Source organism: Mastacembelus armatus, chromosome 13, assembly GCF_900324485.2.
Source record: "Mastacembelus armatus chromosome 13, fMasArm1.2, whole genome shotgun sequence".
Taxonomy (NCBI): Eukaryota; Metazoa; Chordata; class Actinopteri; order Synbranchiformes; family Mastacembelidae; genus Mastacembelus; species Mastacembelus armatus.
The window spans coordinates 11,964,570-11,990,215 of NC_046645.1; the positions used below are offsets into that span (position 1 = coordinate 11,964,570).

Consider the following 25,646-nt stretch of genomic DNA (forward strand, 5'->3'; position numbering starts at 1 on the left):
GTTGAAAAATGTCAATAAATGGGGTGTATTAGATATTTAATTCTTTTAAAACCTTTATATATATATATATATATATATATATATATATATATATATATATATATATATATATATATGAATATTCTGGATTTGTGTACATATTGTAACTTTGAGAACACTGAATTTACTATTCAAAGTTCAATCGTGCTAGATGCTATTGAATTCATTAATGTGAGCCAGGCTGTGAAGCTTTACGTGTACTGTATATAGTGATTTACACTGGGGCCTGCAACTGGGAGCACTACTTCAATCCTACATTTTTTATGTTATGAAATGTTAAGTATACCCAATTAGGTTTTATTAACAATCTTGGCTATGTACAATTTTATATACTGACAAGTATTGCTACATTATGTTGCTAAAAAGTGACTTAAGAGCATGGTGATTTTCAGGCATGTTCTAGAGCATTCCAATCCATACGCCCCAGTAAGTGAGAATTACACCATACGTCATTATGAGATACGATCTGACATTTTTTCCTTTGGTGAATGCAATAAATTTCCATATAAAAATGGTAAATGTAAAACAGTAAATAAAAACTTTTTTTATTCTTTTCAGCATGAATATTTAATAGTTCATAGGACAACACAAAGATATTTCAATAAAAATTGCTTTCCTTACACATACAAATTCTTTATCAGCACTTTTATCTTTGCATCAATGTTTTCTTGTTGTTTTTTTCAGGTTTGAAAATTATGATATAGCACTTTGGTGCAAAAATACAAAACAGGAGTCCATTAGCTGAAGCTAAAATAGCAAAAATATGCACAGCCACTGTGTATTTTCCAGCTGTGCTTACATACACTGGAATAAAAGTAATCCACACCGCAAAGAATATCAGCATACTGAAGGTGATGAACTTTGCCTCATTAAAATTATCAGGCAGCTTCCGAGCCAAAAAAGCCATTATGAAACACATACAGGCCAGGATGCCAATGTATCCAAGAACACACCAGAAGCCAACCTCTGAACCAGTGACACACTCAATAATGATGGTAGCCCTGTGGTAATTTGTGTTGTTGTTGGCATGAGGTGGACTGGTCAGCAGCCAAATAAGACAGATTATTACCTGAACAGAAGGGAAAAGCAGCAGAATGATCATTTTTAACTGACACGACTGACAGAGTATTTATATAGTTGGCTTATGGAAAGTGTTTCTACCTGGACCGCTGTTCCTAAAAGCACACTGGCTCTCTGTTGATTGGGGCCAAACCACTTCATGACAGTACTTCCTGGAAGTGTGGACCTAAAAGCCATTAGAACTACTGCTGTCTTGGCCAGGAGGCATGAAATGCAGAGGGCAAAACTGATCCCAAAGGCAGGGTACCTGATGTAGCAAAACCAGTCTGAAGGCTCCCCAATGAACAACAGGCCAACAAGAAAACAAACAGCAAGGAACATCAAGAGAAGGAAGCTCAATTCCATGTTGTTTGCCCGAACCAGTGGCGTGTCTTTGTAGGTGAGGAACATGCCGATGATGGAGAGGGAAATACAAGCTCCGAGGACAGAGACACCACACAGCAAAATGCCTGTTAATTCATGGTAAGACAGGTACTCAGTAACCTTTGGGATGCAGAGATCTCTGGCTTTATTGGGCCATGTGTCCTCTGAACAGCGTGAGCACTCTAATGAATCTGACATTGGAGAGAAAAGACCACCCTTAAGTTTAGAGAAGCTGATTTTGCACAAATGCAGCTCAGTTTACATTTGAATAACAAAAAAAAAAAAAACAAAAAAAAAAAAAAAAATGACAGAACACAACACACCTGTATTATTGCTAACTTCTCCTTCAGCACAGGGGACACAGTCAAAACAGCACATGGGTTCCCCCTTTCTCCTGGCGATGCGGGAACCTGGAGGACAACTGTCACTGCATACAGACCGGAGAGCCTGAGAGGCAAAGTTCAGCCACTCAGAAAGACTGATTTTAATTCTGATTCTGTCACTATAGGTTCACTTCACTTACAGACTAAAACATAAAATAGTTGTGCAAATGGATTCCAGTGTGACCTTAAATGCTGTTGTTACAGTTGAATATAACTTATGTTAAGTTGTTGACAGAATTACAAAAAGGGGGTAATTGTTAAATTATAATTACCTGCTGGTCAATATGAAAATGATCATGCTTTTGTCATATTTAAATTCCCAATAACATAAAACATGACTGTATGTTTTCCTACACACATATTTACTACATTAGTAATCGTAGCATAAGGTATTTTTATTTGTAATATGGAAACAAAAGCTTTCCTACCAATCTAATACCAACGGAATCTATACAATTTGTAAAATTTCACACTTCATAAATTTAGCTACCCCAATTTTTCTATAGCGATACGTAACTGCAATCTGATATTGCAGTTTAAATTATTAATCCTGTTGGCCTTAGTAGGTTGTGTTTGAAGGTGCCATTTTCTTGCTTGTTTAATCATTAAGTATATTACATACTAATAAGAACAAATTGGCAGCTGTCTGGATCAAGAGAACATATAACAGTCTAAGAGGGGAACATGGTCTCAAGCCTGTTTGCAGAGAACACACCTGCTTCCCAACAGGCCACTGAATTACGGAGTCATTTATGATCAGACTCTGTCCAGCAGGCGATGAGGCATCATAGAAACCGACTTTAACCAAATTTAGTGAACCATCAGGCTTCCTCTGCCAGTTTACGAGATCATAATAAGCAATGGGGTCACCGTTTTGATCAAAATTGATAATTTCCCCGAGTGCTGAAAAATTGGCACGTTTCATGTAGTAGATTAGCTGAGGGAGAAACAAAATGATGTTAAAAAAAATTGTGATTTTAATTTGTTTATCACATTTTTTTCATTTCTACTCAAAACATTATACAGATTATAATTATTTGGAACGTGCAATCAGTCTCACCTGCCACGGTTTAAAATTCTTTGGGTCTGCACAGGTGTCATTTAGGAACGGCCCCATTCCCACTTTGCAGTTGCTCATATCTTCCAAGGCATGGGCCACCAGATACACAGCCTTGTAGACATTATATGACACTCTTAGCTGTGTCACATCTGAATAAGCAGAGTAAACGTCATTTAAATTCTCTGTTCCTTTACATGGCTCTCTGTCGAGGTAATTGCCAGTCCCATGATAGTGGCTGTTGACAGACCCATTAAGTCGACAGTTAAATGTCTCTTCCCACAGTTCTGCCAAGAAAGCTGATTTGTGAATATATGGTGGCCTGAGACCAAGGAGATGCTGCTTCAGCCCTGGAATCACATCAGCTCTGCGGATTGCAAAACCCAGTGTTCCCATCAGGAGATCTCCAGAATTTTCCCAGAGTGTTGTGGCAGTGGCCCAGGCCTCACTGGCAATCCATTGCAGGCCTTTTATATTACGTTTTCTGATTTCTGTCAAAATGCCCTGCATCTCTGACTCACTAGAAAAGTTAATGATGACCTTTGAGGATGCCATCTGAATATGGAAAGTGTAAATGCAATTAATATTTGATGAGGTTAAAGCAGTAAAAAAAAAAATATATATATATATATATATATATGTATATATACATATATGTTAAATTAACTATTAATTATCAGATTATCAGTTCTTTATGTAAGGTAATACACATATTCAGGCATTTATAATAGTGATAAATAGTTATAAACAGGCATTTAAGATTGAATATGTATAGGTATTTTAGGGTGAAAAAAATATATTGCATCTCTCAAGTGCAGTTCATAAACAGTCCAAGAGGTATTGAAAAAATAAGTATTTAAAAGTAATAAGTGTTGTCATTTTTTTCAAAGTAAAGATTTGAGTGCTACAGTACCAATTGGTGTGAGTCTTGTCAACTGAAAATAATATAAGCTGGATGAAAAATGCGCAAACAAGATTTTTAGTAACTAAAACTACATATAAGTCTTATAGTAGCTTATATCCATAATTTATATGCTAATTTTATGTAGGTTTGTGATTTTTTTGTTACATGCACATGGATATATATACATATATACATCTATACACATATGTATCATAGATGTAGATATGTACTGTAATTATATTTCAAATAAATTTCTCAACTTGTTTAGCAAATGCTCAGAATGTAGTTCACACTTCCTTGTTTATATTACTGTATGTTTTCTGCCCTGTCTGCACCTATATGAGAAAATTGTAATGATGCAGTGGTACCTGAATAATACCCAGAAGCTCATCTAGAGCCTGCTGACCCAAGGTCACAGGGTATAAATGAGTGTAAGCAGCACAAACACCATATTTCACAGACTCCTGGAGGAAGAGCAGGATTGCAAAGCGAGCATAATCAGAGTTCACACCAATCACTCCTACCCAGGTCCAACCAAAATAACTAACCAGCTGGGCCAGTGCTCTGATCTGGAAGGCGTCACTAGGCATTGTGCGCATGAAAGTGGGGAACTCCCTCTGGTTACTCAGACAGCTGCAGGATGCAAAATAGCTCACCTAGAAATATAGCAGACAATAGTTCACGTTCAGCTCACCTCGTCCACTGAAAAGCCTCTAAAATAAGCATCAAATTCCACTAAACAATGCCACCTTTTTATAGAAGGATTCAGTGAGGCAGAAACCCTGTGTTTGAAATTAAAATGGGAGTTTAGTCTGTCAGTTGCAAGAAAGAAGCTGAATTATTACTGGTTTTGAAATACAGACATTTGAAATGGTTAATAAATCAATAATTATAATTAATCTTGTCACTTTCAAGTGCAAGTGACTGCATCTCTGTCCAACAAAAATTTTATAAATTTGGCGATAAAAGATTACACAATGTTTTATGCATTCAGGAAACTTACCTTAAGCTATAATACAAGGATATGTAAATCAGTGCAGAGATTTAAATTATTTCCTAGCTAATGAAAAGTCACATTTTGGAGTGGACAGCAACAACTTTGCAACTGTTTGACACATTGATTTAACATGGTAATAATACATATGATTTAGTTTATCACAGCAGGATTGCTCAAGCAGTCTCACCAGGGGGATATGGAAAGAACCCAGGCTTCTTAGCAGAGCCATAGACACTCCAGAGGCAGCATCTCCTATGATAACATGGGACACAGCCCTGTGGACAGCATCACAGCCTAATGTTGAATCACTAATGTTTCTTTCTACACCTTCAGCTCTGTTCAAACTCTCGGTTGTGGATCTCTCTGGCTGCCCATTTGCCAACACCAACAATGCTCTGAGAGACACAGGTATGTCATCACAGCTGTCACGGATATGGAAACCCAGCTTGAGCTGTGGCAGGAGGTCACTGCGCTGGTTTATCTCTTTGATTGCAAAAACCATGGTCTGCATCCAGCGCAAGGTACGAGAGCTGAAACTATAAAGAAGTGCAAAGTGGTTCATCACACAACAAATAACCACAATACCGGGAATGCAAATCCAAAAAATGTAATATGCATAATAAACAAGCAAATACTATAGCATATATTCAAAAAAGTCACCTACTACTTATATATAATAGGGGCTGGTTTTGTTTTGTATGCTGGAAAAGAAACAACAGGGCTGTAGTGTAGAGGGAATAAGCCTCCTATAACTATATCTCCATCTTCATACAAATTGTTTTTCTCCTCTTCTCCCAAGAAAACACAGTTATCCAGAGTAGCAGCAGAGACTGGTGTACTCCTAAAGAGGGAAAGAAACAGAAGAAAGTTTGTAGCTTTCAGTGGCATGACTGGCTCCTGTGTGAGGGAAAGCTCCAGCTCAGCAATATACAAGAGTAGCTGCTCTTTCTGATCACATACTTTTTTGATAATGGTATTTCAGGACACAGCTGATGTATATACTGCAAGGAGTACAGTCAGACTGTGACATCATTAAAGGTAACACCTGATGTTCCTAGGGTTAGGTGTGGCCTAAATGGCAGTGGGTGTGGGGGGAGTATCTTTATAATCAGCTCTTTATTTATTCAAAGTGTGCTGCTTTTTTAATTTGCTCAATCAGTCATGTTAAAAATAATGTAAAATTTTAATTTTTAAATTAATTGTTGTGAGTGAAGCCCTGCGATGTACTGGTGACCTTTCCAGGGTGTGCCCCTGCCTTTCATCCAAAGACAGCTGGGATAGGCTCCAGTAAGAGGGTATAGAAAATGCATGAATATTTTAAGTAAAACAAGTGAGTGTTTAGTGAGCTGTTACACCTTTGAGCATCAGTTTGATCCAAGTTCTTGTGGAAACAAAACAATAAGATACCAGTGCCATCCATTTTAAGTGGATTTATTTGGATTATTTACGAGTACGGGGAAGATGGGGAATCTAATGACTTCAGCACACTGGAACAACTAGACTAGGACAAATAGCATTTTGCAATGAAGGAAAAAGATTAAAAATCAAAGTCTGTATCTAAACATATAAAAAGAGAGTAATCAGTTCTCCCTTTTCTCATCCTACATCGGTTTAAGAATATTTAAGTTAGTAGAATATATGAAGATAGCATTTTACAACAGAGTAATATACAGTAATTCACATACATAAATAGGAATAAGAATAACACTAAGAACCTACTTCTAACACCATACTAGCAATACTTTCAGTAAGTTTAGCTATTTCAAGTAAACGTGAACCTAAGCTTTACCACAAATTACTTCAGTTTGGGTTGTTGAGGATTAATTTTCTTAGACATTTTAAACATTTAAATCTCAAGAGTAAAATTTTTACATGGAAAACAAGAATCTGACAGAAATTCCTAATGATATCATAAAATAGCAGAGTATCCATCCTTTACACTGATTAAGGGCCTGCTTTCCGTAACGCTTACAAAGCCTGTCATTTATACAAAGAGTGTCTGGTCTCTGTTCAGGATCAAAGGTTTTTGATTCCTTGGCAGAGAAGCATTTATCAGAGCAGTGTTAATTCCAGTCCCATAGCATAATAAATATAGTTTGGCATGAATAAAGCAGCATGGAGCATGACTTGGGGAAACCTGTGTTTTTGTGTTTGGGGAGGCCTTGGAGTAGTACTTAGGTGACTGATAATGCAGGTGCAGTGGGCAAATACAAATATGTTGTAGTCAGTCTTAATATTAGTGTCATATATCTTTAGTGATTACTCTCATGTAAAGTCTATTTGTGAACTCTTCAGCCAAATGATGTATTGGCTCAGATGACCAACACTGTGGCAAAGTGCAATACACTTACATTATTTTGTGATATACTGTAGGACAGTGATTCCCAAAATGTGGGTCATTTATTGTTATTCATAGTATAGTAGTGGTCAGGTGTATGGCTAGTGAATACAGGCAATTGGGATCCAACAGAGTTAAAAGCAAAGTCAGATAAACTGTAAAAAAATAAAGAAAATAGAAAGAAATACTGAATAACAAGCTTGAATATTGTTTTTAAGAAAAAAAGATCAGTAAATAATTGGTTTGTTTTGCCTTAATATATCATTGGACAGTTGGTTAGTAGTTGTACTCTTACATCTCTTTCATCCACAGATATAATCTCTTATTTAGCCCTCTTACATTTATGCTGTTTTCCTTACTATTTTGTTTTATTTGATGATTTCACATGATCCCAATCATGGTAATATATCTGCAATCTCAGACCTAGTCAGAAGCATGTTTGTTCTCAGGCTTATTTTCGAAGTGGACACGCAAAGATGCCGACAACAAATATTTAAATGTGCAGTTAATGTCCGCCAATCAACAATCACCCAGAGTGGAACATGTTGGTAGGAAATGAAAGTAGGAATTACTGCATTTAGACTGTTGGCAACTAAACTTGCATTAACAAAAATGTATTTATGTTTTCATAGCCAAACCTATCTTCAGTTGCATTTTCCTATTGCATCATTCATTTTTTGCTATGCATTTTACATCAACCCGCTTTAGTAAATAAGGCGGGACTAAAGATGTCCAATCCAGATTAATTTTGTCATTAATAAAATACAAGAAAGCGAAGCTCAGTACTGTATATAAGATGTCTAAATAATTGCATTCTCTCTCTTTCTTTCTAACAATGACTCTACTTGCCTTATTTCCTTTGCTTTACTCTGTCTGTGTCCTCATTTTAACTTACAGCCCAGTGTCTTGCTTCACTTCTCCAGCCCCAGCTGCAGCTGAAGTCTGCACTCTTCGAAACAGCTTTCAACCAGGCTTTGTGTCCAAGGGTGACTATGTTATTGGGGGGATCTTCCCCCTCCATTATAACCAGGAGATGCCAGACATCAACTACACATACAGACCACCACCAGTGAAGTGCAATGGGTGAGTTTAATAAATAAATATTGGAAACAATAATTGTAGAAATTAAAGTTAAGATTTCGTTGCTCAGACGTAAATATAAATATATTGTGAAGCATAGATTTATGTTTACCTGTATTAAGAACAACAATTTAATACAATTAACACTAGTACAAGAATGTTGGCTTTTCAAGCAAAGATCTTCAAAATCATTGTTGAATTATTAAAAAAAAACTATAAACCTATAAAATACAGCACTGCCAAAAAATCATAACTTTGTAATATACTGAATTAGGAAATTATATGAAATATGGATGAAGCATAAAAGCACATGAAGTTGCATTGCAATCAGCTTAACTTGAAATTACATATTTACATATTTATCTCATTCTTTGTTACTTTTCCCCTTCACTTGTGTTCAGTGTGTGTGTATTTACATCTCTGTCTGCTGAAAAACAGATTTGATCCAAGGGCTTTCCGCTGGGCTCTGACTATGAGGTTGGCAGTGGAGGAGATAAATCAGAGTCCAGAGTTATTGCCCAATTACACCCTTGGGTACAAAATCTTTGATTCATGTGCATACCCACTGACTGGCCAGAGGGCTGCCCTGGCAGTGTTGAATGGGCAGAGTGCGGATGACTCTCCTACATGTAGTGGTGCCTCTCCACTCCTCGCCATCATTGGAGAATCTGGGTCTGCTCAGTCTATTGTGGTGTCGAGAATCCTGCAGCCCTTCAAAATCCCAATGGTAATGCTGAATGCTTTCCTCTGTAATCAACAAATAACATTAACCTGATCTGCCTCACTGTACTAATTATATTCCCTCTTTAAAGATCAGCTACTTTTCTTCGTGCGCATGTTTAGCCGACAGAAAAAAATACCCTAACTTCTTCAGAGTAATCCCTAATGATGATTATCAGGTAAGAGTTTTTACCAAGATTTAAAAAAAAAAAAAGATTTGGACAAGTGTTCAATTCTGTACTGATAAAAACAAACTTTCTGTTTCTTACTAAGTACACTGCAGTTTTGAAATAATTGAAAAAGGACAAGGTAGTTGAATTCAACCATCAAGGAAAACAATTGTTACGTTAGGTTTTTAATATTCTCACTAGTAAGAACTTGGCCATTTTATCTTGCAATGCTATAAAAAAACAATAGAGGCAAATTTATAAATACATATATAAAATGGTGCCAGATAAAAAGCAATTTATTTTATGTTAATTGTCTGCAATTGAGACCTGAGTGACCTGAGGCACTTTTCTGTCGAGCACAGGTGAAGGCCATTGCTCAGCTGCTGGTACGATTCAACTGGACGTGGGTGGGGATAGTGCTAGGGGACCATCAATATGGCCGCTCCGCTGTGCAAGGTTTGCTGAGGGCATTACAGGGTACCAAAGTATGTGTTGCATACCAAGAAATGATACCTCTGCTCTACAGTCGCCAGAGGGCACTGCAAATCATGCAGGTACATGCAAATAAATACTGAATAAGTTATAGCATTCAGTAATCTAATTTTATCTAAATAACCTTTCAAATTAAATAATACAAAAATAAATATAACAATTAGTGACAATAAAACTTCACAACAGTTTAGTAAAAAAATATTTTGTTTCAGACTACATGTTAATTTAATTAACATGCTGAAGATAAGATAAGATCCCACCCGGAAAATTGTTAATTTTACGGGTGGGATCTATAGTGGGGAAAGGAAGTGGGGTTTGGTGTATGCAAAGTTTCTTTTTGTCATTATCACTAGATGTCAACAGGTGTCAGAATTTTCAAATCCTACATAATATGATCAAAAAATAATTATGTTACACCCCTGAGTCTTATTCACTTTATTTTAATTTCCTCTCTTTCTGCCTTCCCCTAAAACACCTTATCATCTAAAGGTGATGGGTAGCTCTACAGCAAGAGTGGTGGTGGTATTTTCAGCTGAGGGGGAGATGACTCCATTCTTGAGAGACTACATGACTCAGAACATCACTGGAATACAATGGGTGGCTAGTGAAGCCTGGGTCACAGCATCTGTGTTTACAGGAAGTCAGTATTACCCTTACCTGGGTGGCACCATTGGGTTTGCCATCAGAAAAGGTTATATCTCCGGACTCAGTGACTACCTGAAGACAGTAAACCCTCAGATGTATCCCAATAACTCTTTGGTACATGAGCTGTGGGAGGCTCTGTATGGTTGCAGTTCTGCATCCTCTGGTTCCCAGTTGCCTCCATGCTCAGGACAGGAATCACTGTTGGAGCAGCATTCAGCCTACATGAATACATCCAGCACTAGAGTCTCCTATAATGTCTATAAGGCTGTATATGCAATTGCTCATTCCCTTCACAACCTTCTTCTGTGTCAACCAGATAGTGGCCCTTTTCCAAATAACTCATGTGCTCAAAGCAATAATGTACACTCCTGGCAGGTATATTCTGATGTTCTTTCAGTTACAATATTACACTTAAAATGTTTGCAGTATTTTTGGGTATCTCATGTTATCTATTGGTCTTTAAGCTCCAGTACTACCTCCAAGAAGTAAAGTTTAATATTGCTGGAGACGAGATGAGCTTTGATTCGATGGGTGATTCCATACCCTATTATGATATCATCAACTGGCAGAGAGGCACAGGCGGGAACATTGAGTTTGTCAACGTGGGGGTGTTTGATGGAACCAAGCCTGCTGGAGAGGAGCTGGTGATCCAGGAGGACAGGATAATATGGACAGGGCATCAGAGTGAGGCAAGCTGCTCACACTGTGTTTTTACCTTCATCAGATGCCAACTGTTGAAGTTCTGTAGGTTGAGGTGGAGGTAAGTCAGGTGGGCAGCACAAGCTGGGTCTGATATCAGTTTCTTTCCATTCATAGAGTAAACAACAGTGATTCAAGGCCCACCATGCAGTATGAGAAGTTTAGTGATTCAACTCTTCACATTATATTCTTTATAGTACAATGCTTTAAACATAAATGCAGTAGGCATGTATCATTTGAATACTTATTGAATATTTATTGCATTAAATTGAAACATTTGTATCCACAAACACACAAAGGCACAAAGACGCAGTATTGCTGACTATGGAAGACCAATTCAATCCAGAAACAATATGTTACATTACATTTTGAAATTACCCTAATTTTATCTGTAGAAAAAGTCTGTTGTTTCCATTGTATTGTGTTAAATGCATTTCATACGCTGTACACAGTATATACACACAGTGCTATTTTCTGTTTGCATTTTCTGAACAAATACTGAAGTAATAGTTCTAAGATTGCAACGTTGATTAATCAGGTAAACATTTGATTAATAATTGAATTGTTTTCATACTCTTTAATTTCAGTGGGAAAATGGTTATCACAATTTTCTACTCTTTCTAATGTGACTCCAGCAGATTGCTTATCTTGGCCAATAGAATGAAATGCAAAGGTGTTCAGATTACAATGTTGGCAAACATAAAAGCAATAAAAACATCAAGGGTGAGGAGCATAAATCAGCAGATATTGCAGATGTGCCAACCTGCACACATTTTTGCCTAGCGAGTATGCATTTTGATGTCAAGTATGTGTTTACAATTTGTCAGTCTGAAGTACTGTATGCAAAAACTAGTAATGCCTTTTGAGTTCAGGCCCATTTCATGTTCTGCAAAAGAAGAGTCTTCGCCAACCTAATATGCAAAAAGTTCACAATCATGTTGGTCATTTCTGTCTCTTTGTGCTTTCTAGGTGCCAGTGTCTGTGTGCAGTACCAGCTGTCTTCCAGGATCCCGGAAGGCTGTCCGTCGTGGGGAACCTGTCTGCTGCTTTGACTGTCTTCTATGTGACAGTGGGAAAATTAGCAATCAGACAAGTGAGCTAAAGAAAAAAAGGAAATATTTAAAATTTACAACAATTAAAATTTTATATTATTGTTGTAATATGTCATTTCTGAATGTGTGAAATGTTTGTTTTTTTATTTACCATCTACCCTTCAGACTCAATAGAGTGCACAGTTTGTCCTGAGGACTTCTGGTCAAACAAAGACAGAACAGCTTGTATTCCCAAAAAAGTGGAGTTTTTGGGCTATGATTCATTAGGTATTGCCCTAACAGTCATCTCAGTAGTGGGTGCCTGCCTCACCATTGCTGTCTTTGGAGTCTTCTTCTATCACAGAAACACACCCATCGTCCGTGTGAATAATTCTGAACTCAGCTTCTTCATCCTGTTTGCATTGATGCTGTGTTTCCTGTGTTGCCTGGTGTTCATTGGAGAGCCAACATCTTGGTCCTGCATGCTGCGCCACACTGCCTTTAGCATCACATTTTCACTCTGCATTTCCTGCATCCTTGGGAAGACTCTGGTGGTGTTGGCTGCTTTCACTGCCACCAGGCCAGGAGACAACATCATGAAGTGGTTGGGGCCCAGGCAGCAGAAGGCCATTATCTTCAGCTGCACTTTGGTTCAGGTGGTTATCTGTGCTGCCTGGCTCATTGACACCCCCCCTTTTCCATCTCGAAATACACAGTATGAAAGCTCAAAGATCATACTGGAATGCAGTGTGGGCTCCACCCTTGCATTCTGGTGTGTTCTGGGATATATTGGTCTACAGGCCTGTTTGTGTTTTGTACTTGCTTTTCTGGCCCGAAAGCTGCCGGGCAACTTCAACGAGGCCAAGTTCATTACTTTCAGTATCCTGATCTTTTGTGCTGTGTGGCTAGCATTCATCCCAGCTTATATTAGCTCTCCTGGAAAATACGCTGATGCCGTAGAGTCATTTGCTATTTTGGCTTCTAGCTTTGGCTTGTTGTTCTGTCTGTTTGCTCCAAAATGTTACATTATTTTACTGAAGCCAGAAAAGAATACAAAACAACACCTAATGGGAAATAAAAAGAAGTGACTTGCTGTAAATTATCATGTAAACTCTCTATTCATTGCTTTAGAAATAGCCTTTAAAAGTCATTATGTATTTCAAATTGATACTAACTAGGCATTGCTAATGTAGTCAGTCTACATGAAAATAAACATTATTACCCTTAACGTTTATTTTGAAAAAAGAAAAAGTGTGGTGAATATTCTTTGGATATTCTCAGGCTTGGTTTTTTGGAAAAATACTTTATACTGTTCTTAAGCCCTTTTTCTTGCCTCTGTGCCGGCGATAGCCATGGCTGGAGGCAATATGTTTTTGGGTTGCCCATACATCCATCCATTTATCCCATACTTGTGAATGTGACATCTCAAGAGGAACTTGCTTCAAATGTGGCACAAATGTCCAGGTCTAGAGTCAGAGTTACGGTGTCGTCATGTTCTTTCTATTCTTGAAACTGATTGATGAACTGATTAGAATTTGGTGGTTAAACACCACATGAACTATCAAAATAGGTTTGTCAGGCTCTGACCAAGTAGGACCCAGATGCATGACAGAATGACAACAGGTTAAATGTCTCTCAGAAAATACAGTAAATATAGGGAGTGGGGGTATCTAATGGGCGGAAGGCACTGAAACCCTAAGGGGAATGAAGAGGAAGAACGGCGAAACTGGCTGCTGAGGAAGCAGTGACAACCATACTTAGCGTAAGGAACTTACCATGGAAATAGGTGAAGTGGCAGGCTGGGTCTCAGCTTGCCTTTCCCTTGTTGCATTCAACTGTAAATTTTATTCTAGTTTTTAATGCATACTGTTTTTACAGTGTTGTTCTTTGCCTCTGTAAAGCACAAAAAATTGTCTGTGTTTAAAATGTGTTATAAAGATATAACCACTTTGCCGAAGTATATTATAAAATTGAATGGTGGGAACAAAACTAGACTGAAAAATGTTTTTTTTAAAGCACATCAATAGCACATCCTATCTTCAGTCCTGTTATACCTGTTACTTTTTGTTCATAAAGCCTGCCTCAACCCACGTCAATCCTGAGCCACCCAATCCAAATCAATCTGTCATTAATTAGATGCAAAAGTAAGGTTATGCACTCTATATAACAGGTTTGTATCCTTGCTCTCTTGTTTTCTTTGGGGATGTATAACAATATGACTCTACTTGCCTTATTTCCTTTGCTTTACTCTGTCTGTGTCCTTATTTTAACTTACAGCCCAGTGTCTTGCTTCACTTCCCCAGCCCCAGCTGCAGCTGAAGTCTGCACTCTTCGAAACAGCTTTCAACCAGGCTTTGTGTCCAAGGGTGACTATGTTATTGGGGGGATCTTCCCCCTCCATTATAACCAGGAGATGCCAGATCTCAACTACACATACAGACCACCACCAGTGAAGTGCAATGGGTGAGTTTAATACATGTCAATTAGAAATCATACTATAAAGCATTTGTTATACTGTTTTAATTCAGTTTCATTTTGTTTCATAGACATGTAACACTGTTATTCTAGGAGATAAATCAAGAGTTTGGTGTAGTGCATAATTACATTTACTAGTATTTATAAGAAAGTAATAATTTAATGCAATATAATACAATTAACCAAATGACCATACCTATTTCCCCTAAGAATAATTCTAAATTACTTGGGTATTTTAAGATAACATTTTTGGGAAAAATCATACCTGTAAAATACAGCATTACCAAAGAATCATAACATATTAGGACAACAATATGAGAGAAAATGGATAAAGCAAAAATGAAAGAAACCATTGACCTTTTTTCAACACATTACACTGCATTACAAATAAGCTGTTTATACTAATTCAAAATCAGATATCATCTTATTGTTTAATCCTGTTTCCCACACTTGTTGTGTTTAATGTGTGTGTTGTATATACATCTCTGCTGAGAAACAGATTTGATCCCAGAGCTTTAAGATGGGCTGTGACTATGATGTTGGCAGTGGAGGAGATAAATCAGAGTCCAGAGCTATTGCCCAATCACACCCTTGGGTACAAAATCTCTGATTCATGTGCATACCCACTGACTGGCCAGAGGGCTGCCCTGGCAGTGTTGAATGGGCAGAGTGAGGATGAACCTCCATTGTGCAGTGATGCCTCCCCACTCCTTGCTGTCGTTGGGGAATCTGGAGCTGCTCAGTCTATTCTGGTGTCAAGAATACTGCAGCCATTCAGAATTCCAATGGTAATGTCGAATCTGTGTCTCTGTAATCCACAAATAACATTAACTAATTATATTATTACCTGTTTTACTATAGTTTTTGTTTTTCCTTCTTTACAAAGATCAGCTACTTTTCTTCATGTGCATGTTCAGCTGACAGAAAGAAATACCCTAACTTCTTCAGAGTAGTACCTAATGATGATTACCCGGTAAGAATTTGAACTCAGAAACATTACTTACACTTAAAAAATGTTTGATAACTGTTCTGTAGCAGTAACAACATATTTGGCACATATTTCTGCGTTGTGCAGTAAAAACTATATATACTTCATAAGCTGAAATTAAATGTTTTAATTAGTACATTTTTTTACTTATTAGTACTCTTTGTTTATGTGAACTATCATGCATTAGAGTTCATGCAATAGTTCTGACATATTTTGTATGTTCTACGTATGTAAGTTTCTCATCTGTCACTACAGGTAACACTGATCTACAAATTTTGGGAAATTATTGACCTCTGAGATAAAATGTGCTAATTTTTACATATTTTGACCAGTTGAATTAGAAAACAGGTGATAAAGGTACTGGTTGACTAAAGTTTTCAAGATATTTCCAAATAAATATTTATAATTATCTATACACAGGCGAGTATATTTGCTTACAAGGAAGGGCGGGTGTCTGATAATCATGATGCCTCGCAACTTCTTGGCAAAGTATGGTAGAAGCTACACAGCAACAGGACCAAGCCACCCACAATTCGGTCAGTTTTTCATAAAAAAGCATTAAAATGTTACATAAAAATCCAAAAAATGACTGGCAAGTTCCATTATTGGTATCAATAAAAAGATACATTTATAATGATTGTTGTGGTTCCATTGTGATTGCTATATCACATTTTGCAGGAAAGTTATGCAGCATAATCATACACCCCTCTCCTAATTTTGAAATATTTTGGTGCAATTTAGACCTGAAGCTGTATCTTGGAAACTGGAGCCAATTAATGCTCACGACTTAATTTGCCTTTATTAGTAATCCAATTCTGGTAAACTTTAGCTACTTTCATTTCTCAGGATTTGTCCCTATAGACCTTTGTAAACGTACAATCTTCTTACTATGTGGTCATATTTCCTTGCTGTGCTATGAAAGATCAAGTGTCTGGTTTTGACAGCAGGTGAGTTGGAGCTCTTTTCTGTTAAAACCAGGTGAAGTCTATTGCTCAACTGTTGGTACACTTCAACTGGACATGGGTGGGGCTGCTGCGATCGGATGATGAATACGGCCGTTTCGTTGTGCAGGGTTTGCTGAGAGCATTAGAGGGTACTAAAGTGTGCGTTGCATACCAAGAAATTATCCCTCTGCCCTACAATCACAAGCGGGCACTGCAGATCATGCAGGTAAATACAATGACACTTTGGAAATGTTTTTTTTCCACCTCAAGAATCTTACATAATTGGTGCTGAAATAATTATTTTGTCATATAAATGTGACAATCCTAGTGAAGATGTTTCAGTAGACATATTTTCCAGTCGCACTTTTTTACTCCTCTGGGTTGTAGTGCAACTTATATAGCGAAGCCACTTATATGTGTATTTACAGTCATTTTGCCAAATAGTCACTAGAGTTAGATGGCACTCTTGACTCAACTGAAGAAAATATTATACCATCGAAAAAGTAAAAATGCTTATGTTCATGCTAAACTACAATTCGTAGTGTAACAAGTCAAAATGCAGACCAAAAGAAAGAGCTGTTAGGCTTTGTTAGCGTGCATTGCTGTCTGCCAAAATGTGTTTTTGATACTACCCCTAGATGTCTACAAATATGGAAATTTTCAAATTCCACATGATGTATATGGTCTTTAATTACTTAAATACAATTATCACACCTGAGTCTTGTTCAAGGTCCCTTATTTTAAATTGCTTTCTTTCTGCCTTCTTGTAAAACTACTCATTTGTCATCTGAAGGTGATGCGTAGATCTACAGCAAAAGTGGTGGTGGTATTTTCAGCTGAGGGGGAGATGGCTCCATTCTGGCGAGACTACATGACTCAGAACATCACTGGAATACAATGGGTGGCTAGTGAAGCCTGGGTCACAGCATCTCTCTTTACTGGGAGCCAGTATTACCCTTACCTGGGTGGAACAATTGGGTTTGCCATCAGAAAAGGTGATATCTCCAAACTCAGTGAATACCTGAAGACAGTAAACCCTCAGATGTATCCCAATAACTCTTTGGTACATGAGCTGTGGGAGGCTCTATATGGTTGCAGTTCTTCTCCACTATTTGATTCCCAGTTTCCTCCATGCACAGGGCAGGAACCAGTGTTGCCGCTACATTCAGCCTACCTGAATATGTCCACTCTTAGAGTCTCCTATAATGTCTATAAGGCTGTATATGCAATTGCTCATTCCCTTCACAACCTTCTTCTGTGTCAACCAGATAGTGGACCCTTTCAAAATAACTCATGCGCTCAAAGCAGCAATGTACACTCCTGGCAGGTATATTCTGATGTTCTTTCAGTTACAATTTTACAATGTAAATTGTTGCATTATTTTAGTGTATTTCATATTATTTATTGTTTTCAAGCTCCAATACTATCTCCAGGACATTAAATTTATCATTGCTGGAGAGGTGGTGAACTTTGACTCAAAGGGTGATTCCATACCCTATTATGATATCATCAACTGGCAGAAAGGAACAGGTGGGAACACTGAGTTTGTCAACGTGGGCGTGTTTGATGGATCCAAGCCTGCTGGAGAGGAGTTGGTGATCCAGGAGGACAGGCTAATATGGGCAGGGCATCAGAGTGAGGCAAGCTGCTCACACTGTGTTTTTACCTTCAACAGATGCCAACTGTTGATGTTCAGTAAGTTGAGGTGGAGGTAAGTCAGGCGGATCTAATTGGAGTCCTTCTGCATTCGAAAGCTCATCATATAGTATGCCATGCTTGAAGTTCTAAAACTTATATTTCAGTTATTTCCCATTTTCCCATTATTTATTGCAGTCATATGCAAATGCACTTTTTATGATATCACAGAGGCATTTTCAGACATATTAAACATAACAATACATTCATAAATAGTTTATAGGCAATAACTCAGGCCTTAGTGTCTAAAATGTGGCTTAGCTTCTCAACTACTTTATTTGTGTTTGCAATTTCCATAGAAATATTTCCCACATGGCAACTAATAAATACAATACTTATTAAAATTTCAGATAATGTCTATCTATTTTCTGCTGCTTAACCAGGTTATGGGGCCCGCAATTTAAGAAATTAATCTAGCTCCCTTCACCCTGGAGCCTCCTACAAGTTGCCTAGAATACTTCCAAAGAGTGGCATACATGAAGCAGCCTGATAAGATGCCCAAACCACCCCAACTGGCTCCTTTTGATATGAAAGCTCCACTCTGAGCTACTTCTGGATGTCCAAACTCCATATCGTATATAACAATACTTTGTTTACAAAAAGTACACAGAGGAACCTTTAGGAACACCTAGCAAAAAGGAAAGGGTCCAAAACTCTGATCCATAGTGTTTTTTCGGCTTCTTAGGTGCCAGTGTCTGTGTGCAGTACCAGCTGTCTTCCAGGATCCCGGAAGGCTGTCCGTCGTGGGGAGTCTGTCTGCTGCTTTGACTGTGTTCTATGTGACAGTGGGAAAATTAGCAATCAGACAAGTGAGCTAAAAAAAAAGTAATATTTAAAATGACAATAGTTAAAACATAATATTATTGTTGTAATATGTCATTTCTGAATGTGTGAAATGTTGTTTTTTGTATTTACCATCTACCCTTCAGACTCAATAGAGTGCACAGTTTGTCCCGAGGACTTCTGGTCAAACAAAGACAGAACAGCTTGTATTCCCAAAAAGGTGGAGTTTTTGGGCTATGATTCATTAGGTATTGCCCTAACAGTCATCTCAGTAGTGGGTGCCTGCCTCACCATTGCTGTCTTTGGAGTCTTCTTCTATCACAGAAACACACCCATCGTCCGTGTGAATAATTCTGAACTCAGCTTCTTCATCCTGTTTGCATTGATGCTGTGTTTCCTGTGTTGCCTGGTGTTCATTGGAGAGCCAACATCTTGGTCCTGCATGCTGCGCCACACTGCCTTTAGCATCACATTTTCACTCTGCATTTCCTGCATCCTTGGGAAGACTCTGGTGGTGTTGGCTGCTTTCACTGCCACCAGGCCAGGAGACAACATCATGAAGTGGTTGGTGCCCAGGCAGCAGAAGGCCATTATTTTCAGCTGCACTTTGGTTCAGGTGGTTATCTGTGCTGCCTGGCTCATTGACACTCCCCCTTTTCCATCTCGAAATAAACATTATGAAAGCTCAAAGATCATACTGGAATGCAGTGTGGGCTCCACCCTTGCATTCTGGTGTGTTCTGGGATATATTGGTCTACAGGCCTGTTTGTGTTTTGTACTTGCTTTTCTGGCCCGAAATCTGCCGGGCAACTTCAACGAGGCCAAGTTCATTACTTTCAGTATCCTGATCTTTTGTGCTGTGTGGCTTGCATTCATCCCAGCTTATATTAGCTCTCCTGGAAAATATGCTGATGCCGTAGAGTCATTTGCTATTTTGGCTTCTAGCTTTGGCTTGTTGTTCTGTCTGTTTGCTCCAAAATGTTACATTATTTTACTGAAGCCAGAAAAGAATACAAAACAACATCTAATGGGTAAAGAAAAGACATGATTTGCTGTAAATTAACCTGTAAAAAATATCTTTTCATTGATTTTCATCCCTACTCACCCACTGGAACCTACTGGTAGGTTCAGTAGGTTAGCAACTGACATTGCTAATGCTAATGGTAATGGCCATTGACTTGCATTGTCTCCGGTAAGTGAGTAGGCTCGTACTGACCTATATAAATAGGACTGATGTATGCTGATAATGCTATTCAGTAGTAACAGTCAAATTTGCTGGATTTACGATCATGAGTTTAGAATTGTGAACACTAGACAAAAAAATTAAATGTTAAGTAATTATTGATTATACTGTCCCAAAGATTTAGACTTTTAAAAAATACCATCTGCTAATGTATTGTATTGGTACATGATCAGTAATTGTAGGAATAGACAAACTGCCATGAAAAAGCAAAATAGGAAATAATTTGAACAATTGTGCACCACTATAAGCATAAGGTGAGAGTTGACTGAATTCAAAGTGTCTTCCTATATCAAATATAATATTAATACTTGCGCACACAATCTCATTAGTTTAAATTATATATATATGTGTTTAAGTGGTACAGTTTTTTTTTTTACAATGCTGTTAGTTGCACTCCTGCATAGCTTCTTCACATTGTAAACATTATACAGGTTATGTGGTTGCATCTCTTGATGTTTGGTGGACATATCAGTGCACTTACAATGTTTAAAGCCCTGATGTTTTGTGAACTAAATGGATCAAATTTTAAACTACCCATTTCAGTTCTTATTTGCTGAGGTGGCATACACAGTACTCCACACACTCCAGTCATATTAATTTACACTGAATTTACACAGACACTGAAAACCCTGTTTCACCCATAAGAGCCCATGGTAACTCAGGTTTTGCAAACCCTTTGAATGTACTGGAAAGTTCCTTATACAACTTTATCCTTGACCTAAACTCGTGCAGTGACATTATTAAACACACTGGTACAGTCATGTGACAGTTTGTGAATTTGTTAACCCATGACTTAATTTTAAAAATTCTGTTTGTTACACCTGTGTTGCATTGTGTTCTTGTGGGTTAAATCACATTGTAAAATTCAACAAATTTGATAAAGTTTATTTTGTTTCACATTAAAATATTCAAAATCTTCATAACATTTTGAGCATAAAAAAATTATTTTCATGTTTTCAAATTAAAAAGTGTGTATTGTAACTTGCATTGACCATTTAAAATGACCACCTACAACATAAATGTTCATCTGGGATATTTCCCAGTAATGCCTTTTTTAATATTTCTTTCAGGCTGCAGTAAAATGACATAACATTTGGGAAAAAATATACACAGTAACAGTCCAAAACTGGAAGCTAATATAGCAAATATTTCCACAGCCACAGTAAACTTCCCAGGAGAGCTGACATAAGCTGGGATGAATGAGACCCACACTGTACAGAAGATCAGCATGCTGAAAGTGATGAGCTTTGCCTCATTGAATGTATCAGGTAACTTGCGTCCAAGGAATGCCAGGAGGAGGCAGATGAAGGCAAGCAGGCCAATGTAGCCTAGGACCAGGTAAAATCCAGGAGGCCATGGTTCCTTACACTCCACAACAATCTAATTCCAACAAGGCACGAATATATATCAATCAATACATACAATGCTATTTCCATGAGACTGTTATATAACTAATTTATTATAATTATTATCGTTTCTGAGCCCCTGTGTGTTGGCTTTGAACATTTCGGATTTAGCAATTCCTAAAGAGGGTATCTAAAAGAGATACTGTGGGAACTATCAACATGTGTTGTTCTTACTTTTCCGGTTGTGGCTTGGTAGGTTGGATTCCTGAATGGGAAAGGAGGTGCGCCTAACAGACAGCCAGCACAGAGACAAACCTGAGGTCAAGATATGAAATCAGTTCTTTAAAAAAAACACTGTCACAAGTTAAGATTAAAAAGTTACAGCGGTTTTGTAAACAAACCTGAGGAGCTGTGGTGCAGAGGATCAGAATCCTCTGTTGAGCAGGACCGAACAGCTTCAGAGCCCTGGAACCAGGTACACTCGACCGGAAGGCCAGAAGAACGACAATGGTCTTAACAAGGAGGCAAGACAGACAGAGCACAAAACTAATACCAAATGCTGCCTGTCGTAGCCTGCATGTCCATACTGATGGCTGGCCAATAAACAACAGGGAGCACAAGAAGCAGAGCTTGAGTGACAACAGAAGCAAAAAACTTATTTCGGAGTTGTTTGCCTTGACAATGGGCGTAGAACGAAAATAGTGAAAGACAGTGGTGATGAAGGTTGTCAGAACAACACCCAGAACAGTGAGTGCGACCAGGATGATGCCCATGGTGTCGGTGAAAGACAGGAAATCTTCAACCCCAGCAATACATTTCACCTTGTCTTTGTCTGACCAGTAGTATTCCGGACATTTAGTGCACTCAGTGGAACCTTTCGGGACATAGAGTTAACACATGTTTTATAAAACACAGAACCTAGAATTTGAATAGACTTCTGGTTCATGCAGAAGTTGTAAAATATGGGAATAAAACATGGATGGGTTACCAGTCTGGTTGTTGATCTCTCCATCAGCACAGGTTAAACAGTCAAAGCAGCAGTGAGGTTCTCTTGGACGTCTGGCCTGCCTGGTGCCAGGGGGGCAAGGAGGGCTGCACTGAGACACAGGGCACCTGCACAAAGACCAGACAGACAGATTTTTACAGCAGAAACAAATAATCGAATCATGTAGCTCATGTCATTTTAACATTTGCATTGCTTAAAGTAACATTCCAATAATTTTTAAAATGTTATCAAAATTATTTTAGGAGAAATACAACCCACCTGTGAATGTCCTTTTGTCCATACAATATTTATGTGGTCCATCTGTAACTGTTGTCCCACTAGAGCTGAACCATCATAGCTTCCCACTGTGGTAAATCTAAACACAGCACAAGATTATTTAAAACTATGTGGGACAATTTTGCATCATTACTCAAACTACATAGCTACAATAAAATAAATAAAAAGTCTAAATCATAATTGCCTAAACAATTGAATTCCTTCTAAGAGTATAATATTACACCTAATTTCACGCCTGCTGTCCTTCTGCCAGTTGATAATGTCATAGAGAGGGGCTGGTTCTCCATTGGAGTCAAAATAGATCTTCTCTTCAAATTGGTTAGTGAAATTCACTGCCTTCAAGTGATTGAGTAACTATGAAAAGACAGGAAAAAAAAAAAAAAAACAAAGAATAGAGAAGTCAGCCAAAAGAATAACAATAACTCAAAATAATCAGGTGACCATTTATTTATGTATTTTGTAGTCTTGAATTTACCTGCCCCGAAGTAAATGATTTCTGTTTTTCACACATTCCTTTAAGTCCTCCAGAATCACAGTTCATTAAAGTGTGCAGAGCATGGGCGATGGCATACACAGCTTTATACACATTATATGATATTCTGACTGGAGATACATCCGTGTAACTGCTCTCAGTGTTCCTCAGGTCCTCAAACCCTGTGCATAGAGGATTTTCTGCAGCAGTTTTGTACTTTTCATCAGCTGTGTTATTTTTTCCTACAATAGACCTGTCTAAGGACCCTGAATTGTTTTGAAAGTCTGATCTGTAATCAAAAATATCCAATGCTGCTTCATTTTTGTTAAATCTGGCTTCTCCAAACTCTATTCTACAGCCAAACAACTCTTCCCAGAACATATTGATAAATTCCATTCCAGGTTCAGGAGAAGGACGAACACTCAACAGGAACTCTTTCAGGCCGGGGATTGTGACTCCAGGAAAGGAGAAGCCCAGTGTGCCTTCAAGTAGAGGGTGGAAGCGGGGAGAGGTAAGCAGTCTAGCAGTCACCCAGGCTTCACTAGCTACCCACTGGATACCAGTCACATTTCTCACAACGAGCTGAAAATTTGACAATGATTCCCATGAGCATGTTAATCTCAATTTAATGCTGTTAATTCTCACATTAGTAATTTTAAAAATTAAAAAACACTTTATATTTTATGCTTGGTTACAGTAACTGACATATTTACCTCTACGAACAGATCCAGCAGCTGTCCCTCTGTTGCAAAGACCACCACAACTTTTGCAGATGAACTCTGAAGCCTATCTGCCATTTGTTGTATTTCAGCCACTGTTGGAGATTTGGGGATATTCAGGTGAAATGCCACGCACCCTCCTTGTTGTCTAAACTGATTAGAGAATGCTTGGATACCATATTGACTGTAGTCATCCTGATAGATAGAAATACATTGTAAATCATGTTGGTGTGTTGCTACAGTAAATTAAAAAATAATAATAAAAATAATGCTTTTTGTCTCACCATGGTCCCTATTGTGCCCACCCAAAGCCAGTCTAAGAAGGTGACCAGTTGTACAAGACCTCTAACTTGAAAGAGATCACTTGGTACAGTCCTCAAGAATGATGGGTACATTTGTTTGTTAGTCAGACAGGTACAAGTAGCAAAATAACTGACCTATAAGGAGATAAAGTTAACTTAAGCCAACAGAACAGAAGCACAAAGCGAAACATTATTTACATTTTAAAAGTTGTGTGCTTTACTGCAAAAAATTAAGCAGTGGAAAGATAGACAGCTTTTGTAAAAATAAAATTCTTACCAGTGGGACACTAAATGGGCCAAGAGTGTGAGCTACAGCCCTTGAAGGTGAAGAGGATGCAAGGCCGATCATAGCAGGCACAGGAGAACCAGCCAGACATGAGGGCAAAGTTTCCACTTGTGCCCTCGTAGCTATTCTCCCCTCTGTTACATTTTCTTTTAAGTAATTTCTATTATTTTCAACACCAGTATTTTTTACTGTGGTCAGCATCCTTTTCTTTCTTACTTTTTCAACTGTATTTGCCATCTCCATTCTAGCACCCCTGTTCTTTTGCATGTTTAATCTGTTTTCATTTTCTTCCATTTGTTTTCTCCCACTCACTTTGGCACGAGTGACTAAAGAGAAAAGAGCTTGTAAACTGGTGTGGACATGATCACAGCTGTCCATGAGCCGATAGCCAAGTTTAACGCCTGGTAATAAACTCGAATTACGGTTAATCTCCTCCACTGTAAACACCATGGTCATCATCCAGCGGAAAGCTCTGTGGTCAAAGCTGCAGAAATTTAAATGAAAACATGAAGGCATTCTGTGTAATTCAGTATAGTGTAATTCAGTATAAACCACAAAAAACAACACAATATCAATTATAACTTATCTAATCACAGCATGAAGAAATATTTTTTGTCTCTTATTTGTGTAACAATATCAGATGCATATGGGGTTAAGAAAGACAAATCAAAATGAATGTCAGATATAAACCGTATTCACACACTCACCCACTACAAGGTGCAAGCTGGGGTCTGCTAGAGTAGCTATACAGTTGCTCAGGGCCCACATAATGCAGAGGGAAAAATCCACCAATCACAACATCCCCTTCTGACTCCAGGGCCAGAGACTCACTGTCTTCCAATTTCACACACTGAGGTGAACTAGAATCAAGATCACTCACTCTTTCTATCCTGAAACCATTTAGTCTTTCTGTTATATTCTCTTGGTCTTTCACCACACCTCCCTCCAAACCTAGTCTTTTCTTATCATCCACATCATAAGGAACATCAGACAACACTAGTAAAAGAAGGCTAGATAAGGCCCATAGAAACACAGACAGAGGAGACCCAGCCAGGGTTGAAGGCAAGATCCATGCTGACCCCATAAAGATTGAGTGTGTGCTGGAGCTGATGG

General features: G+C 38.1%; 4 protein-coding genes across 4 annotated transcripts; 2 read left to right on the top strand and 2 right to left on the bottom strand.

The window, feature by feature from the left end:
* Positions 1-685: 685 nt before the first annotated feature.
* LOC113134329 (extracellular calcium-sensing receptor-like) lies at positions 686-5,349 on the bottom strand. The gene is made up of 7 exons (XM_026313653.1): positions 5,011-5,349; positions 4,195-4,482; positions 2,926-3,477; positions 2,581-2,802; positions 1,806-1,929; positions 1,201-1,673; positions 686-1,108 (listed from the first exon to the last, which is right to left on the bottom strand). Exons 1-7 carry the CDS (start codon positions 5,332-5,334, stop codon positions 686-688), a joined length of 2,406 nt encoding a protein of 801 aa, XP_026169438.1. The 5' UTR covers positions 5,335-5,349.
* Positions 5,350-7,703: 2,354 nt separating this feature from the next.
* LOC113134337 (extracellular calcium-sensing receptor-like) lies at positions 7,704-13,086 on the top strand. The gene is made up of 10 exons (XM_026313664.1): positions 7,704-7,722; positions 8,085-8,244; positions 8,680-8,968; positions 9,054-9,140; positions 9,494-9,685; positions 10,113-10,382; positions 10,440-10,643; positions 10,733-10,952; positions 11,944-12,060; positions 12,185-13,086. Exons 1-10 carry the CDS (start codon positions 7,704-7,706, stop codon positions 13,084-13,086), a joined length of 2,460 nt encoding a protein of 819 aa, XP_026169449.1.
* Positions 13,087-14,134: 1,048 nt separating this feature from the next.
* On the top strand, positions 14,135-19,931 carry LOC113134346 (extracellular calcium-sensing receptor-like). Its single transcript, XM_026313678.1, has 10 exons — positions 14,135-14,142; positions 14,276-14,461; positions 14,973-15,261; positions 15,360-15,446; positions 16,440-16,631; positions 17,199-17,468; positions 17,529-17,732; positions 17,821-18,040; positions 18,793-18,909; positions 19,030-19,931. The coding sequence occupies exons 1-10, from the start codon at positions 14,135-14,137 to the stop codon at positions 19,929-19,931; spliced, it is 2,475 nt and encodes an 824-aa protein (XP_026169463.1).
* Positions 19,932-21,149: 1,218 nt separating this feature from the next.
* Positions 21,150-25,344, bottom strand: olfcu1 (olfactory receptor C family, u1). Its single transcript, XM_026298453.1, has 13 exons — positions 25,241-25,344; positions 24,854-25,017; positions 24,525-24,655; positions 24,230-24,382; positions 23,940-24,140; positions 23,558-23,808; positions 23,230-23,434; positions 22,978-23,108; positions 22,735-22,833; positions 22,461-22,582; positions 21,874-22,346; positions 21,707-21,787; positions 21,150-21,506 (listed from the first exon to the last, which is right to left on the bottom strand). The coding sequence occupies exons 2-13, from the start codon at positions 24,990-24,992 to the stop codon at positions 21,150-21,152; spliced, it is 2,343 nt and encodes a 780-aa protein (XP_026154238.1). The 5' UTR covers positions 24,993-25,017; positions 25,241-25,344.
* Positions 25,345-25,646: the final 302 nt, after the last annotated feature.

Bases quoted from the DNA above. Each gene is read 5' to 3' on its own strand.
- LOC113134329 (XM_026313653.1), bottom strand. From the start codon at position 5,334: ATGCAGACCATGGTTTTTGCAATCAAAGAGATAAACCAGCGCAGTGAC. The intron at 4,483-5,010 runs GTGAGACTGCTT...CTATATTTCTAG, and splicing joins GTTCTTTCCATATCCCCCTG to GTGAGCTATTTTGCATCCTG. The intron at 1,109-1,200 runs GTAGAAACACTT...CCTTCTGTTCAG, and splicing joins TTTTAGGAACAGCGGTCCAG to GTAATAATCTGTCTTATTTG.
- LOC113134337 (XM_026313664.1), top strand. The intron at 9,141-9,493 runs GTAAGAGTTTTT...TGTCGAGCACAG, and splicing joins TCCCTAATGATGATTATCAG to GTGAAGGCCATTGCTCAGCT. The intron at 10,644-10,732 runs GTATATTCTGAT...TTGGTCTTTAAG, and splicing joins ATAATGTACACTCCTGGCAG to CTCCAGTACTACCTCCAAGA.
- LOC113134346 (XM_026313678.1), top strand. The intron at 17,733-17,820 runs GTATATTCTGAT...ATTGTTTTCAAG, and splicing joins GCAATGTACACTCCTGGCAG to CTCCAATACTATCTCCAGGA. The intron at 18,041-18,792 runs GTGAGGCAAGCT...CTTAGGTGCCAG, and splicing joins AATATGGGCAGGGCATCAGA to TGTCTGTGTGCAGTACCAGC.
- olfcu1 (XM_026298453.1), bottom strand. From the start codon at position 24,992: ATGATGACCATGGTGTTTACAGTGGAGGAGATTAACCGTAATTCGAGT. The intron at 24,141-24,229 runs GTGAGACAAAAA...TCTATCTATCAG, and splicing joins TGGGCACAATAGGGACCATG to GATGACTACAGTCAATATGG. The intron at 23,435-23,557 runs ATTTAACAAAAA...AAAGTACAAAAC, and splicing joins ATAGAGTTTGGAGAAGCCAG to TGCTGCAGAAAATCCTCTAT.